At 63.0% G+C, this 14,584-nt stretch overlaps 1 protein-coding gene across 1 annotated transcript in view; it reads right to left on the reverse strand.

Annotated features, from left to right (window-relative positions):
• Window positions 1-14,584, reverse strand: part of CACNA1B (calcium voltage-gated channel subunit alpha1 B) — a 172,555-nt gene that overhangs the window by 66,970 nt on the left and 91,001 nt on the right. Inside the window, exons 16-19 of the mRNA XM_027104122.1 lie at window positions 12,744-12,861; window positions 10,686-10,753; window positions 7,667-7,773; window positions 45-863 (exon numbers count right to left, since the gene is read on the reverse strand). Of these exons, the coding sequence (XP_026959923.1) occupies window positions 45-863; window positions 7,667-7,773; window positions 10,686-10,753; window positions 12,744-12,861 (1,112 nt within the window). The remainder of the gene's footprint in view (window positions 1-44; window positions 864-7,666; window positions 7,774-10,685; window positions 10,754-12,743; window positions 12,862-14,584) is intronic.

Genomic DNA, 14,584 nt, shown 5'->3' on the forward strand with positions numbered 1-14,584 from the left:
CCCCCCCCCCCCCCCCCCCCCCCCCCCCCCCCGCGCTGACTCGCCTAGGCTGGTGGTTGCGGAGCTCCTTGTCTTCGTCCCTGTCCCCCACCTCGCCCTCCTTCTCCGCGGCGGCCTCCTTCTCCACCTCCTCGTGCGCGGACGGCGCCTTGTGCCGCGTGCGGTGCCTCCGCGCCGGCTCCTCTCCGCTCTCCGCCTCCCGGGGGCCGGCCCGGGGGCCGCCGCGGTGCCGCGCTCGCCGCTCGCCCTTAGCCCCGGGCACCGCGCCCTCCCTGCCCGGCTCGGGCACGTGCCGGTGCGCGCGGTGGCGCCGGGGCTCCCGCTCTGCCGCCTCCTCCGGGGAGCCGCGCCGGTGGTGGCGCCGGCCGCCGTCGGGTCCCGGGCCGCGGCCACGCTCGCTCCGGGCCTCCCGGGGGCCCGCGGCCTCCTTGCTGCGGCTGCGGCGCGGCCGTGCCCGCTCCTCCCGGGCCCCCGGCTCCCCGCCCTCCGCCTTCGGGGCGTCCGCCGTGTCCTGCTCCCCCGCCGGCGCCGGCGCCGGGGCCGCGGCCGCGGCCTTGTCCCTGTCTCGGTGCCGGTGATGCCTGCGCGGCGGGTCCGCGCCCTCGGCAGCCTCCGCGCCCTCGGGCCGGGCCTTGCCCCCCGCGGGCCCCCGCGCGCCGTCCCGGCCCGGCTCCACCACGAGCGGCCGGTCCAGGTGCGTCTTCATGTCGGGCCGCAGGTGGCGGGAGGTGGCGAAGCGCAGCCGCTCCTCGGCGTCCATCTCGCTGTACAGCGCCTCGCAGCTGGCTCGTAGGTTCTGCAGCCGCAGTTGGCTGGCCCGCTGCTCCCACACCGAGCGCGCCTTGGCCGAGTTCTGATGCCTGCTGTGGGGAGACCCGCGTGAGCCGCGCCCCCAAGCCGCCCCCCACCTCTCTGCCTCGCAGGGGAAGCCACGGATGGACACACAGCGATGGAGAGATGGCAGAGGGCGCAGTGTAGGGGGGCGGGGGGGCGGCAGGAGCCCTGGCAACCCCAGCAGAGTCGAGGGGCAGAGTTGGCGGCCGATACCCAGGGAAACAGACCTCATCCCTGCGCCCTCCGGGGGGCGCCCACAGATGGTGAGAGCCTCACCTGGGGGTGGGGGCTCAAGGCCGGGGGGCCAGGGGTGCAGAGCAGTGGGAATGACAGGCACCAGCATGAGGTGGCAGACAGGCTTCCCGGGCAGGTGGGCTGCCCGCCAGGAAGGCCAGAATGGGGCGAGGAGGGGGGCAACGTCCAAATGGAGCAGGACTGAGGAGGCAGGAAGCAGGCTGCCCGAGGAGGGGCTTCTCCATCTCCACCTCCAGGAGGGGAGCCACTGGCCAGAGGAAGACGGGGTGTCTGAGAGGGAACCCGAGAAGAGGCGGGTCGTCAGGAGCGGAAGGGACAGTTACCCAGGGAGCGAGGGGCCCCGGGGGCGGCTGGCCCTCGCGGGAGTCAGGCGGGGACTCTCCCTGCAGTGGTCGGCCCCGTCTGGGCAGCTGCCACTCAGCTCAGTGACCATTTGCTGAATGCCCAGGAGCCCAGCAGGCAGGTCTGCGGCTGGACACTACGTCCTGTGGTCAGCAGTGCCCTCCTCTCTCCTGGCTCCACTGGGGCTGAGAGCCTTCCGGCGCCAGGAGTGGCCTGTAGTCCAGGCTCAGCCCTCACTAGACAGGCTTCTAAAGGCCTTGACCGCCCCCCAAGCTCACCCACACGGTCACAGGTGGATTCCACAGCCACAGGGTGCGTGGAAGCCCTTTGCATTCTGGGATATTTGCTGAACAAGACCCCAAAGTTGGCGAGCCGGCACCACCTCCTCAGAGGCCAGTCTCGTCCTGCAGCCCCTGGAGGTCTCGGGACCACTGTGGGGGGGCAGCAGTGGCAGCACGAGGACAAGGGTGGCTGTGACATCTGGGCCAGCGGCCACCTCCTCCAGCCCTCACAACCACCTCAGGGACTGGGTGCTGCTCTTGTCCCCATGTCACACTGAGCACGGAGGACGTGACTCACACAGGGTCCACAGCGAGTCACTGACGGAGCCACGATCGGACGCATGCAAGGGCAAGAGGAAACAAGTGTCTACAGGAGACGCGAGGCCTCCGCCAGACTCCAGCTGCACTGACCGCACAGCCTAGAGCCACAACCTGGGGGCCTTGGGGGCCCAGGTGGGACAGGTCTCCACCCCCCGGCTCTGAGCCCCAGCCACTGAGCACCACGCTGAGTCCTGCCTCCAGGGTGGGGAGCCATTTCCAGGGAAGCACCTTGAAAGTATGAGAGCAGGAGAGCCTGATGCCTGTCCTTGGGGGCCCAGACGGGGGGCAGGCAGGGCAACGTATGGGGGACAGCGGTCAGCCTCTCTGACCACCTGCTGACTGGTGGGCAGCACACCTTCGGCTGCTGCCCCGTTCCCAAGGTCACCTGGCAACAGACCCACCTTCTCTCCTTGGCTTCAACCCAGAGCCACGGGGGACCTACCCATCCCCAGCTGACACCAAAACAAAGGGCCCAACTCTGAACTATGCCGAACCCTGTGAAGTGGACAGCAGCCACCAGGGGCGCCCCCCAATGGTGCAGGAACCCGTGAGGGCTGACGGCCGGACACTGGTCAGGCTTCCCCATCAGCCCAGCAGGCCGAGATGGGCCTGGACTCGGAGCCATTGGGCGGCAGGTGGTGGCCTCCTCAGACCCAGCCATGAGCCCTGGGGACCCGCCTGTCAGAACAGAAACAGGCAGGCAGTAAAGACGATGGGGACGTGGTAGCTGGTAGCTCAGGAGGAACGGGCTCTGCCCTCAGCCTCACCCTCAGACGCAGCTCTGTCTCACCCAGGAACCAGCTCAAGTCCACAGAGAGGCGGGGTGCCTGCTGGACTGGAGGCTGCGTGGGGCTGGCAGGCTCCCCTCATAACTTCCCAGGGGCGGCTCTACCAGCCCCGCTCCTGCTGGGTGGCTGCCTCTCTGGGCCTCACGCCACCCGAGACTGTCTGCGCCTGCCCAGCACGCGGCGGCGCTGCTGGCTGCCTCTCTGGACGTGTCTCTGCCTCTGTGCCTTGCTGGGGGGCGGCAGCCTGCCCCCACCTGCTTGCTGCTCTGTCCCTGCCCTGCCTGGCATGTGGCGCAGCATGGCCAGCGCTCGCCTCTCACTCTCCGTGTCTCCACCGAGCTCCAAGAATGTGCGGGGGCGGGTCAGGCTCTGACCCACGGTGCAGTGTGGCAGAGACTCTGACCCAGGCGAAAGCCTCGTCTAGAAGCACTCCCGAAGGGGGCACAGGGAAGGGCCCCCCCCGCCCCACCGCGTCCAGCCCGGCTTGCAGGCAGAGCCCGGCTCAGCCGCCCTGACCCAGATGTGCCGACAGGATTCAGAAGGAGCCTCTGTGGCGAGGCCCTGCTTTGAGGTCTCCGTGCTGAGAAAGTCAGTCTTCCCTCAGTCACCCCCAGCTGTGACGATGTGGAGCAGCCCAGGTACAGCAGCGCTGGCACCTACGCCCGCATCTCAGGCCACCCGGGAGTCAGTCGTTCAGGATCCAGCCTTCTTACCCCGTGGACGTCGGGGGCCCAACAGCCAGCAGGTCCGCGTGCTCGTGAGAGCACCGAGCCCAGCTCTGTGCTGGCCAAGTAACAGGGGCCAGGGGTTCAGGGACGGCAGGAGTGCCCGTCACCACCAGGACACGGAGAGGGCACCTGGCCATCTCCAGGGACTTCTCACCTGCAGAAAGAAGGCCCTGGGGCAGACTGGTGTCACCCCCAGCAGGGCCACCCTGGGGTTTCTACGGCTCTACCTCAGGCTTTGGCGGGTCTCCGGAAGCCTCACGAGCAGGCAGAAGCTCTGCTCTCGCGAGAACAAGACTTCCTAAGGGTCCCAGAGACACCCCCTCCCCAGCAAGGCAGGGTGGGGCAGGAGGACCCCACGGATGTCCTGAGCCCCTGAGCAATCCTCTACCTCATGGGAGCCACAAGGAGACAGCCCCAGTGGCACCCAGTGGTGGTCACCTCAGGAGAAGTAGATCTGCTCAAGACACCAGAGTGACAGCACAGGGACAGACAGGCAGGAGGACAGAGACCAGGAGGGAGAGGAGGAGGGGCTGAGCCCAGAGAGCCTGATCCCACGAGCAGGACGTGAGGGCGTCAGGAAGTGTGCCCGCCGTCCCCGGCCAGGCTGCAGGATGTGGGCCTGGAGCTGCCCCCTGAAGCGAATGACTTGAAGTGGGAAGCAGAGTTAGGGGCGGACAGAAGGCGTTGGCGTGTAGTTATCACGAAGCCATAGATGGAAATTGCGGCAGAGAGACTCACGGTGAGGTTACGCTGGAGACAGATGAGCTGCGAGATACAGTACCTCGAGTTTGCTCTACAAAACTGCACATGCAAAAAACAAAACAGAACAAAAGTGAGAACACCAGAGAGCTCTACGAGAGGCTAGAACGGCGTGAGCCGCGCCGGGTCAGGGCACAGGCTGCAGCGTGCATCCAGGCAGGAGGCCAGGGATGCTTCTATCAGAGTGAGGCCGGCCGAGACCTCGGGGTAAAAGAGAAGATGAGAGAGAAGGAGCGCCCACGGAGCAGTGACCCCCACGGCCGAGGGCAAGAGCGCCATCTTGGGCCGTCCAGCGCAGCTCTGTGCACACTGCCCTGGAAGGGCAGTGGGGCTGGAAGGAGCGGGTACCACTCGTCTGCCATTGTGATCAGCCCCCTCGCCCCCGCCGGACCTGGCGCCCCACTCCCCGGGCGCCAGGGAGGGCTCACCCCTGTGGTCCCCTGGCCTTCGAGGCGGAGCAGAGCCGGCTGACACAGGGGCCTACCTGCCTCCGGCCTCACCTGGGCCCTGCTTCCTGAACACCGTGCTCAGCCCCCAAGCCGCCCTGGCCCCTCAGCTCCCCAGGCTCTAAGGCACTGCCACCAGGTCACCACCAGCCTCCCCAGGGGCAAACAGGTTCTACCACCAGCCCACCTTCCCTTGAGTGTCCTTCTGGAAGTGTCTTTCTGGAAGCTTTTCCAAAATCAATAGAGAGAAACCATAGGTCTCTTTACAGTCATTTCCCTCCCAGGGGAGGACCAGGTGGGTCCCCAGCGCTGCCTTCTCAAGGTTGAGTCGACAAGCATTTGTGAGGAGCTCAAAGCAGTTCACCTGCCTGGCTGCCCTGCGTGCATACAGGCATGTGTGTACAAGAGAGTGAGCAAAGCGGTGTGCATGGCTGAGTGTGTGAGCTTGTGAATGAGCATGTGAGCTGGTGTGAGTGTGACTGAGACTGTGAACATTAAGAGAACAAGGATCAGAGCAAGCGTGTGTGAGTGTGAACCCGCGTGTGGGAGCGGCCGTGGGCACCGGCACTTGTGAGTCCCAGTGACGTCGAGGCCGACACAGCCGAGAGCCAGAAGGGCCGCATCAGCCTGAGTGTCCTTCCCTCCCAGGAGGCTGAGGGGACTGGCCCCTGAGGCCAAGGACACTGGACCCCCAGTGGCTCTAGGGGACTCGGGTGCCCCCCTGAGGAGGGTCCGTCACAGAGCCTCCGTCCGCTCGGGCACGGCCCATGGAGCCGCTCAAACACCACGGACACGAAAGGCGCCCTGAGCATCAGAGGCTCACAGCGCACGTCTCGACCAGGCCCCCGTCTCACAGACCACACAGCACCGCTGCGGGAGCAGGTCAGAGCGGGGTCCCTCGGAGCCTCTCCCACCACCTCAGAGGCTCGGGCAGAGAAGTGAACACGGAGAGGCTGCTGCTGCCAGCAGAGCAGGGAACCGTTGGGGCAGACGGGACAGACAGGCGCTGGAGCACAGCTCCTGCCCGCAGATGCCTCAGCTCGACGGAGGAGAGCAAACAAGCACGCCCAGTGGTCCTCACGCCCCCACCCTCCGCACCTGGAGTCATGTCAGACCCACTGTGCGTGCAGCAGAGATGGGCCGAGGACAAGGCCCAAAGCCACGTCCCGGGGGAGGCCGCGGGACCCACAGCTGGCCCAAGAGGGGGACGCAAGGGCCAATGCCTGGACATACCCCAGCTTGACCGTGACAGGGATGGGCCAGCACCGAGCTCGGGGCCTGCTGTGAGGGAGAGCGCCAAGTGTCCCCCAGGCCCCGGGGATGCAGGTCTACAGCCTGCTTCCTGCACAGCAGCGTCCCAAACGGGGACGGGGGCGGAGGGAGAGGAAGGACATCCAGACTTCCCTCTCGGGTGTCCTGACAAGCTCCCCGTGGCTGTGCTGAGGGCCCCTCCCCGCTTAGGTCCCAGCCCAGGTGGGAGTGGACACCCTGCCGCACATCCCCAAGGAATGGGCAGCCCTGGGCAGCAGCAGGGGACACAGGACACCACGCTCCCCTCCGGAACAGCAGGAAGGCAAAAGTTACACAGAAACTCCACAGGGCCCACGTGAATAAATGGGTCAGTCACCAACCACGTCCTCTACACAGACCGCCAGCAGCTTATGCAGCTCAGGAAGTAACCGGGTCACAGCAAGCCCAGGACCAAGCAGACCGAGCAGGTGCATTGGCCAGACAACAGAACTCCAGAACAACTGGGCACTGAGCCCCCAGCAGCTGTGGAATGATGGCGGCTGTGTCCTGCCTGGCTCCTTGCAGGCCCCCTGCACCCCTGCCTGGACTCCCAGGGCCTGGGACCTCCCTTTACTTCTTCTCCCCCAAAGGCCAGCACTTTCTGCTCACCTTAGAGACAGGTCCTCTGCAAACATCTTCCTAGAAAACAGGCCATGGCCCTGTGGCGTCCAGGTGAGAATGGGGCTGCTAAGATGCACCCTCACCCGTGCGTGTACACACTCCCACTCCCACAAACGCATCCACGTGCCAGCGCACTCTCGGCACCAGTGCCTGTGTCACCACAGACGGGCCTGAGGTGCTCCGACCACGCAGCGCAGTGTGCACGGGAGAGGGAAGCAGGTGCAGAGCGGGGGCCTGTGGAGCAGCGTGGGGAGTGGGAGCCGTGGCGGGGGCTGGCGAGTGGGGCAGAAGGCAGGGGCAGCAGCTCCAGGGTGGGCTCAGCCTGGCCCCGAGCCCCTCTGTGCTCTCTCACGGCCACCCAGTGACCGGGATTGAGCCGGACTTTCCTGCCTCCTTCCCCGGGGGCCAACGCCCCCCAGCCCACCGTGGCTTTTGGCCCTGCGCTGGGGCGTTCTGTCCCAACTCGGAAATCCATAACGCCCCCAGCAGCACTCTCAGCTGGCTCTGGGTGACCAGAGTCCCCGACGGAAGTCTCAGCCCCGCCTGCACCTCTGCTCATCAGAGAGGCCTCCTCTCGACCCCTGTCCCAACACCAGAACTCGATACTATTGGAAACTGCATTAAGTCTCTTGGGCTGCTGAAGTAACCCCTTGAATCTTCCGGCTCACAAAACACACTTCTGAAAGGCGGTGTGTAAGTCAGACACACCAAGTCCCTGGCGCTGCCCAAGACTGTCCAGAGGGCCGCCTTCCGTGGTCACTCCCACCCACGGCGTTGCCACACCGCGCTCTCACCCCGGCGGGGAGAAGCGGGGAGGCTTTACTTGGTGGTCTCTTTGCTCAAAAGTCCCCGCAGGGGAGGAGTGCCATTCCCCCGCATCTCAGCTCCTGGGAAGGGGCTGTATCCTAACAGCTCCAGCCAAGGCGAGGGCCCCTGAGGAGGCCCCGGGGGAGCTGGACTCTGCTCCCGCCACCGCCCACAACCCACTCCGAGAGCCTTACGCGGCGATGGAGATGTTGGCGGCAGACATGGGGCTGACTTCAGCCACTTCTTTGGCCTTTTGCAGAGCAAGCTTCTGGTTGGCTGCTTCTTCCATCTCCTCTTCGTCCTGTTTGGACAGACAGAAATGTGTAGCTAGCCTGAGAGTGCTGTGTCCACTCCGATGCCACCAGCTCTTCCGCCTGGAGCCTCTGAGTCCTTCCTGCCTCCTGAGCCAGTGGGGCCAGGAAGCCAGCTCCTGCCTTAGCACGACCCACCCACGCTCCAGACCGCCCTGCTACGCCCACCTCTGCAGGCAAGAGTCCCCAGGGTTTCTGTGTCAGCACCCCTTCCCAGGGCGCTCACAGCTGACAGCCCCACTCCAGAGCTCCAGCCCCAGGGACCCATTTCCACGTGTTAGTCTTTATTCCATCAAAATGCAAACCCACCCCTCCTTTATTCCCACCTGCTCCCCCGCCACCCAGAGCACTTGTCACACTAGAACGAAGTCACCTCTTCCCCAGGGTGCTGAGCCAGGGCGAGGGGCAGGCGCCCCACCCTGAGCCTGGGTCCCTGCCCTGCACCACCCACACGAACCATCACCAGCAATGTGCCTAGCAGGGCCACCTTGCAGCCTTTGAGCTTTTCCACCTGCACTCATCGGGTCACATCTGTCTACCTGTGACCATGCCTGGCCCTGTGTTCCCTTCCCCACTGAGTTCCTGGAGAGGAGCCCCACGGCTCTCTGCCACCCGGGATAGCATGTGCTCATGTGTGCGCACCTGCGCAGACACCCCACCCTGCCTCTGCCCTCTCCATGGGAAGAGAGTGGACATCCAGACAGACCCTCCAGCCCTGACCCCATGTCACTAGGCAAAACCAACATGATCTGCTCCTCAGATCTAGATAAACAGCTCTAGGCTGAGTCTACCAGCCCTGGGAGGGAAACCAGTCTCTGTGCCGTCCAGCTAGATCACTGGGCCCACCCTTATATCCCCCATTACCCCAATCCCGGGCCCACCTGGCTCCCCTGGGAGCTGGCATTCCCAACATGTCCCCAAATGTCCTTGAATCTGCTTTTAGAGGCATAGCAATGGCAACTAAGCCCCCTATTAGCTGTCTGAAGATTTCCCACCATAGAGAAGAGACATTCAAACTTCAGGCCTCAGAGGGGAGGCAGAGCTAGACCCACCAGAACACCCTAGAGACGTCGTTCCTCCAGCTATGGAGCTATGGGCTCCATCCTGGTTTACGGCCCTCAAATCACTCCAACTGGTGTTCTACAAACAAACTCGATGTGAGTTTATTTCCACTTCAAAATAAATGATGCTACCATATATTTGTGGGACTGTAAAGGAGGGAGTGTCCGCCCTTTGGTCTCTTGGCCAGCCCAGGAATGCCCCATAGCCTGACACAGACAGGCGTCCACCTGCCCCAACTCCCAAAGCAAGGAAATTCCTGAATTAGGGCAGTTTGCCCAAAGGGGCCACCACCTATGGTCTGTGCATGGATACAGGGCCCCAAGGACATGGCCTGTCAGTATGTCCTCATCCACTGACAGCCTTGAAGGGGCAGTGAGAGCTTTGAACTCAAGCTCACCCAGCCCAGGACGATGCTGCTGGGCACCCCTAGCTCACGTGGTCCTGTAAATCCTGACCCCAAGAAGTGCTCTGTGCTTGCACGGGTCCCCCCAGCCAGAGCCTTGGGCCATTCTCCAGCCCCTCCTGAATGGCAAGGTTCAGTCTAGGAACTGGCTAACAACAGAAATGGGCACGCCAGTGGGATTCTCAATCCTCAGAAGCCAGCACCCAGAAGAAGGGAGGAGTCCAGACCCACAGGCACTGCCCCAGCCCAGCTAGGGGGTGGGGGGAGGCACACTGCACGGGCCGCCCCCGTGGAGCACTCCTCGCAGGGAGCCGGGTGGGGCAGCAGGGCACCTGTACAGCACGCGCTGTCAGGACCACTGTGGCACACCTGCATCTCTGTCGCCTGCCTTCCTCAGGGAAGGCCCGAGTCAAGCCCCAGAACGGGGACAGTGTTAAGAGTCTTAGGATGTGCTAGACTGGAGTGGGTGCTACACAAGTGGGAGGCTGTCAGGGACGGCGGGCGCGAGCGCACAGACACCCACACACACAGGTGCGCGCACAGGCATAGGCCCGGCGTACAGAGCAAGTATGCGCATGCCTGCAAGGAGCAGAGCCTGCTCAGAGCCCCTGACCAGCAGGAGTGCCCTCTGCACCGGGAGCCGGGCTTGTCAAAGCGCCAGCCTGAGGCTGAAACAGCGGGCTGCCTGCACTGTCCAGGGCAGAGAGGGTGACGGTAAGCAGGCAGGGGGTTGTGCCATCTGGAGGGAAACCACAGGGGAGACACGTGTAATCATGTCCCCCACCAGGCTCAAGGATGAGACATGACTGTTAGACGACTCCCACTGGGCACAGCCTGGAAAGAAAGCTGTCCTGCCGGGACACGGGCTTGCTGAGAACAGGCACCGACTGCTCCCCCAGCGCCAGCCTGGCCCGACTCAGGACCGCGCTGCCCAGCGCCAGCCTGAGCTCAGCCAGCCACACCGGGAATGACCACAAGGGTCCCTCAGTGCCCTCTGGGGTCTTCAGACTGGATGGCCCCTAGGCCCACCTCCTGATGCGTCTCGCTCCTGAGAGGACACAGCCCACTCCACACAGAGACCAGGGCAGCCCGGCCCCCATCTTCCAGGCCCCTCTCTGGTCTGCGCCATGTCATCCACCACCAGCTCCCAAACCTCCTCCTGCCTTTCCGGTCATCCTTCCCAGGTCTCGGCTTCCCAGGAGCTGCCCTCATGCCCATCTGCCTTCCCAGCATGCTCTTTCTGCCTACCTCCTCGGTGCCGTTCCCCACAGCCCTGCCTGTCCAGGGCCTGGAGGAAACACCCCTGGACAGCAGTCACATGGCCCTTAACCCAGGTCCTGGCCCTCCTCATGGCTCTGCAGCAGCATCCAGAGCGACACGGATTGACCCCCCCACCCCACCCATACCTAGGCTGCAGGTGGGTCCCTACCTACACACCTTGGTCAGTTCCTGCGCGTTGGCAAGGTTGTCCACGGCGATGGCCAGGAAGACGTTCAGCAGAGTGTCTGGTCGGCTCCAGCTAAGGAAGGGAAGCCCTCCGACGCACAGCCTCTCCCAGGCTCAGACCACGGCTCCCTCTGACAACACAGGGGCCCATCTCCCCAGGGCCTGAGCAGCCTCGGCCTCCTTCCTTGGTGTCCACATGCCCCCACCCCCGGCCCTCCAGCCCTGTCAGCCCATCAGCCCCAGACACAGCCCAGCCCAGCCGCTGGGTCCTGCGGGCCCCTGGCCTCCACCCGGCCTCCTTCATGCAATGTCACATCGCCCAGCCTCCTCGAAGGCCCACACCACCCCTTCCCCCCGCCCCCTCTTCAGGGCCGACGCTCCAGGCCGGAAGCTCGCACTGTGTTGGATTGATCTGCCTTTGCCTCCTAGGAGGGCACAAGGGCTGCCCGCTCTGCCCCCACCTCTCCCAACAAGCACCCAGGCTGCATGTGGGCTCTGGCACCTTTGGGTCCCACGAGCAGAGACCGACGGACCAGCTTCCTGGCAAGGCTCACGGACACATGCCTGGCTTCGTTCCCACCTTCCTTTACCAAAGCCGAGTCCTGGGACCCCTCCCTCGAGGTGCCCCTCCTCCAGAGCAGCAGGGGCAACGTGCGGATGGCAGATGCCACGGGAGTGCCCAGCAGGAGGCCGCTGCCTCCAAAGCGTCCTCCCACTGTGCCCCCTGGGAGCCGCGACAAGGTGCTCCTATGGCCCCCAGTCAGAAATGAGGAAACAAAGGCCACAGAGGGCAGGTAACTCCCCAGGGTCCCAGGGTCAGGGGGCCCAACGGCCCTGCCCCGCCCATCTGAACTCTGCAGGCTCAGGCCCTCGCGCTGCCGCTGACCTGAACCCCCTCAGGTTTCCCGTCAACGGAGCCGCCTCTCCCAGCCTCAGCGCCAGGCAGCACTGTCCTCCCTGTGCTGCCCCCGCCCCTGCCCCAGCCCCAGCCCTCGGTGCCTCACCCCTGTGCCGCCCCCGCAGACCCAGGCCCACCCCTGGCCCCCGCGGGTGGGTGCCCTCCCGGTCACCTAGTGCCCTGCACACTGACGATGGGTAGGCAGTCCTTTGCCATGGGGTGTCCGCTGCCCGCTCAATGCCAGCTGCCCCTTCCCCTCAGCTGTGACAGCCGAACCGTCTCAGACCCTTCTGGTCCTGGGACAGACGCCCAGGGACAGCCCTGGGCCCCATGTTATCCCAGCGGCTCTGGGCCAGTGCCACGCTCAAGCAGCCGTCGGCTCTGCGTGACCCCTGTGCGTCAGGCCCCCTGTCTGGCAAGGAGGTGCCCTGGGACTCAGGGGGGACCCACATCCCAGGGCAGTGCCTCATAGACAGGCCTGCTCAGGGCCCCAGTGGGGCCCACGGGACAGGACGCCAAGGTCGGCTGCTGCCTCCTGGCACTGCCCACAGCTGTGGGCACCCGCAGAGGCCTCGCTACGCCGAGAGCAGGACAAAGGCCATGCCCCTTGGGGCCCAGCCACAGAGACACACTCCAACTGGGTGGCGCGGTCAGGGGGCCTGAGGCACAGCCTCCCTGGCTGGGCTTGCCCTGACGCCCCAGAGTCCCACAGCCCAGACCCTGAAACACAAGCCTGAGGAGTATCCTCCGCACAAGACCTTCCTTTGCGCTTCTCTGCAGGTGGGCGTTTCCATGGGCGAAGGTTTGTTCAAAAGCCCAGTGCCACAACTTAATTACTGAATTAAATTAAAGTGAAAACAAAACAGATGGCTGCCCTCAGGCTCAAAGCCCACGTCTTCCCGCCGCTGACCTCGCTACTTGCCTCGGGACACCCCACGCGCTGCTCACGCTTTCCTCGGCCCCCGGGGCCGACCTCAGGCTGCATCTGTAACTCAAGCTGCTCCTGGGCAGGGGTGCATCACGGCCCACCCTCCATGGGAAAGCCGCCCACACGTTCATTCGTGCTGACCACCGGCTCCGTCCTCCTGGGGAGGGAGGGGAGAGCAGGCCCAGGAAGCACCGACCCCCTTGCCCAGACGGCAGAAGGATACAGTTTCCAAACAGCGTCAGGACAATGAAGTAAACTGACGAGAACATGCCTTTGCTGACTCCACCTTGTGATTCGATCCCATGATACATCACCGCGTTCCAGTCCTCCCCAGTCAGGATCTGCAGAGGGCGGGAGAGCAGCCGGGGCATGTCCCCACAGCCACCCGCGTTCACACGCACGCCCGCACCCACAAGCCCATGGGCACACGAGTGCGCACACACAGGTCCTTGGATGATGGTTAAGGTGGCCCAGGAGCCTCCAGAGACACTTCCAGAAGGACATGGCTGCTGGGCTGGGTCAGGCCTTATAAGATGAATATGCTCTGGGTTTCTGCCAAGAATGGAAAGGGAGCTCCCGGCAGGAGAGAAAGGCGAGCAAAGGCAAGGAGACCATGGCAGAGCTTCCCACGTCCCAGAGCTGCCTGGTCACTGCCGCACCAGTGAGGAAACTGAGGCTCACAGAGGGGCACAAGCTGCTCACGGCCAGACAACAGCTACAGGGCCTCTGACCCTCCAGGTTCCTGCCTCCCCTGGCCCAGGGGGTCCAGGCCACGAGGGCGGCTAAATGCCGTCCTTGCCCCATCGGGAAACACGTGCCTCTTTTTCACTTGTATTTGGGGGAAAGTACAAGGGGATAAGGTAACAGACACTCGTGTGTCTGCCACTCAGAATGGAAATTGCTAACATTTTGTCATATTCGCATCAGGTCCCACTGCCCACGATCACCCTCGACAGGCAACCCCAACCGTGAACCTGGGGGGCCTCCAGTCTTTGTGGTCCTACACCACACAACACACACACACGCCTATAAATGAAATACACCATGTGTGTTTTAAACATGCACGGGCAGGTGTCAGACTACATCATCATTCCGTTCATTCACTCTTTTATCTTTGATGTTTACCCAGGTGGACACGTATAAACCCACTGTTCGTGGAAGGTGCTGCATAGATCCCTTCCATGTACTCACCCATCTTCCCCAACAGGCACTTCCGAGGTTTTTGCCGGTGTGTCCCACTGTGAACATGAAGTTTGTCTAGAACTGGTTCTGCTGGATCGTAGGTTCTGCGCGCCTTTGACTTCACTAGACATTTCCAAAGTGTTTATCCCAAATTACAGTCCCACCAGCAACGCAGGCTGTGTCTTCCTCACAGCCTCGTCCCAAACTGAGCGCAGTCACACCCTTTGATAGCTCCCGGCCGGAGCGGTGAACGGAAGAGCCAGGCAGGCGGGACATCTTCTCTTGTATCCAGTGGCTGCTCAGATCTCCTTTCTGTGGCCTTTTCAACACTTTGGCTTGGATTTCTGGTAACTCACCTTTTCTTACTGACTTCCTTAAGTATTCTTGTATATGCTAGCTCTCTATCTGCAATGTCTACTGGAGAAACCTTCTGCTGGTCTCCTTTCTGCCTCTAACTAATTGTTTGTGTTGTAAAGAGGTTGAATGAAGTCAAATGTGTCCGTCTTTTCCTTCATGGTTTCTGCTTTTTGCCCCTTAAGAAATCTCTCTCCGTCCCAAGGTCATAAATAATTTTCCTCTATTTCTTCAAATCATTTTAAAGTTTGGCTTTTAGGTCTCTAACCCAACTAGGGCTTGTGGTTACTGCTCTGTGCACACCTGAGGATGAAGACCTCCTTTCTTCCACACAGAAGGCTCGTTTTTTGACCATCCCATCCCACTCCCATTGATTTAAAATGCCATCTTTTTCATATGAGCAACTTCCTACATAGGCTTGGGCATGTTTCTGGGCTTTCTAGTCTGTTCTTTGATACTTTGTCTTTATACCTCACAATCTTCATTACTGTAGCTTTATAATAAGTCTTGATATATGGAGGGGCACAT

Source organism: Aethalodelphis obliquidens, unplaced genomic scaffold (assembly GCF_003676395.1).
Source record: "Aethalodelphis obliquidens isolate GAN/ISIS:26980383/991018 unplaced genomic scaffold, ASM367639v1 scaffold7, whole genome shotgun sequence".
NCBI lineage: Eukaryota > Metazoa > Chordata > Mammalia > Artiodactyla > Delphinidae > Aethalodelphis > Aethalodelphis obliquidens.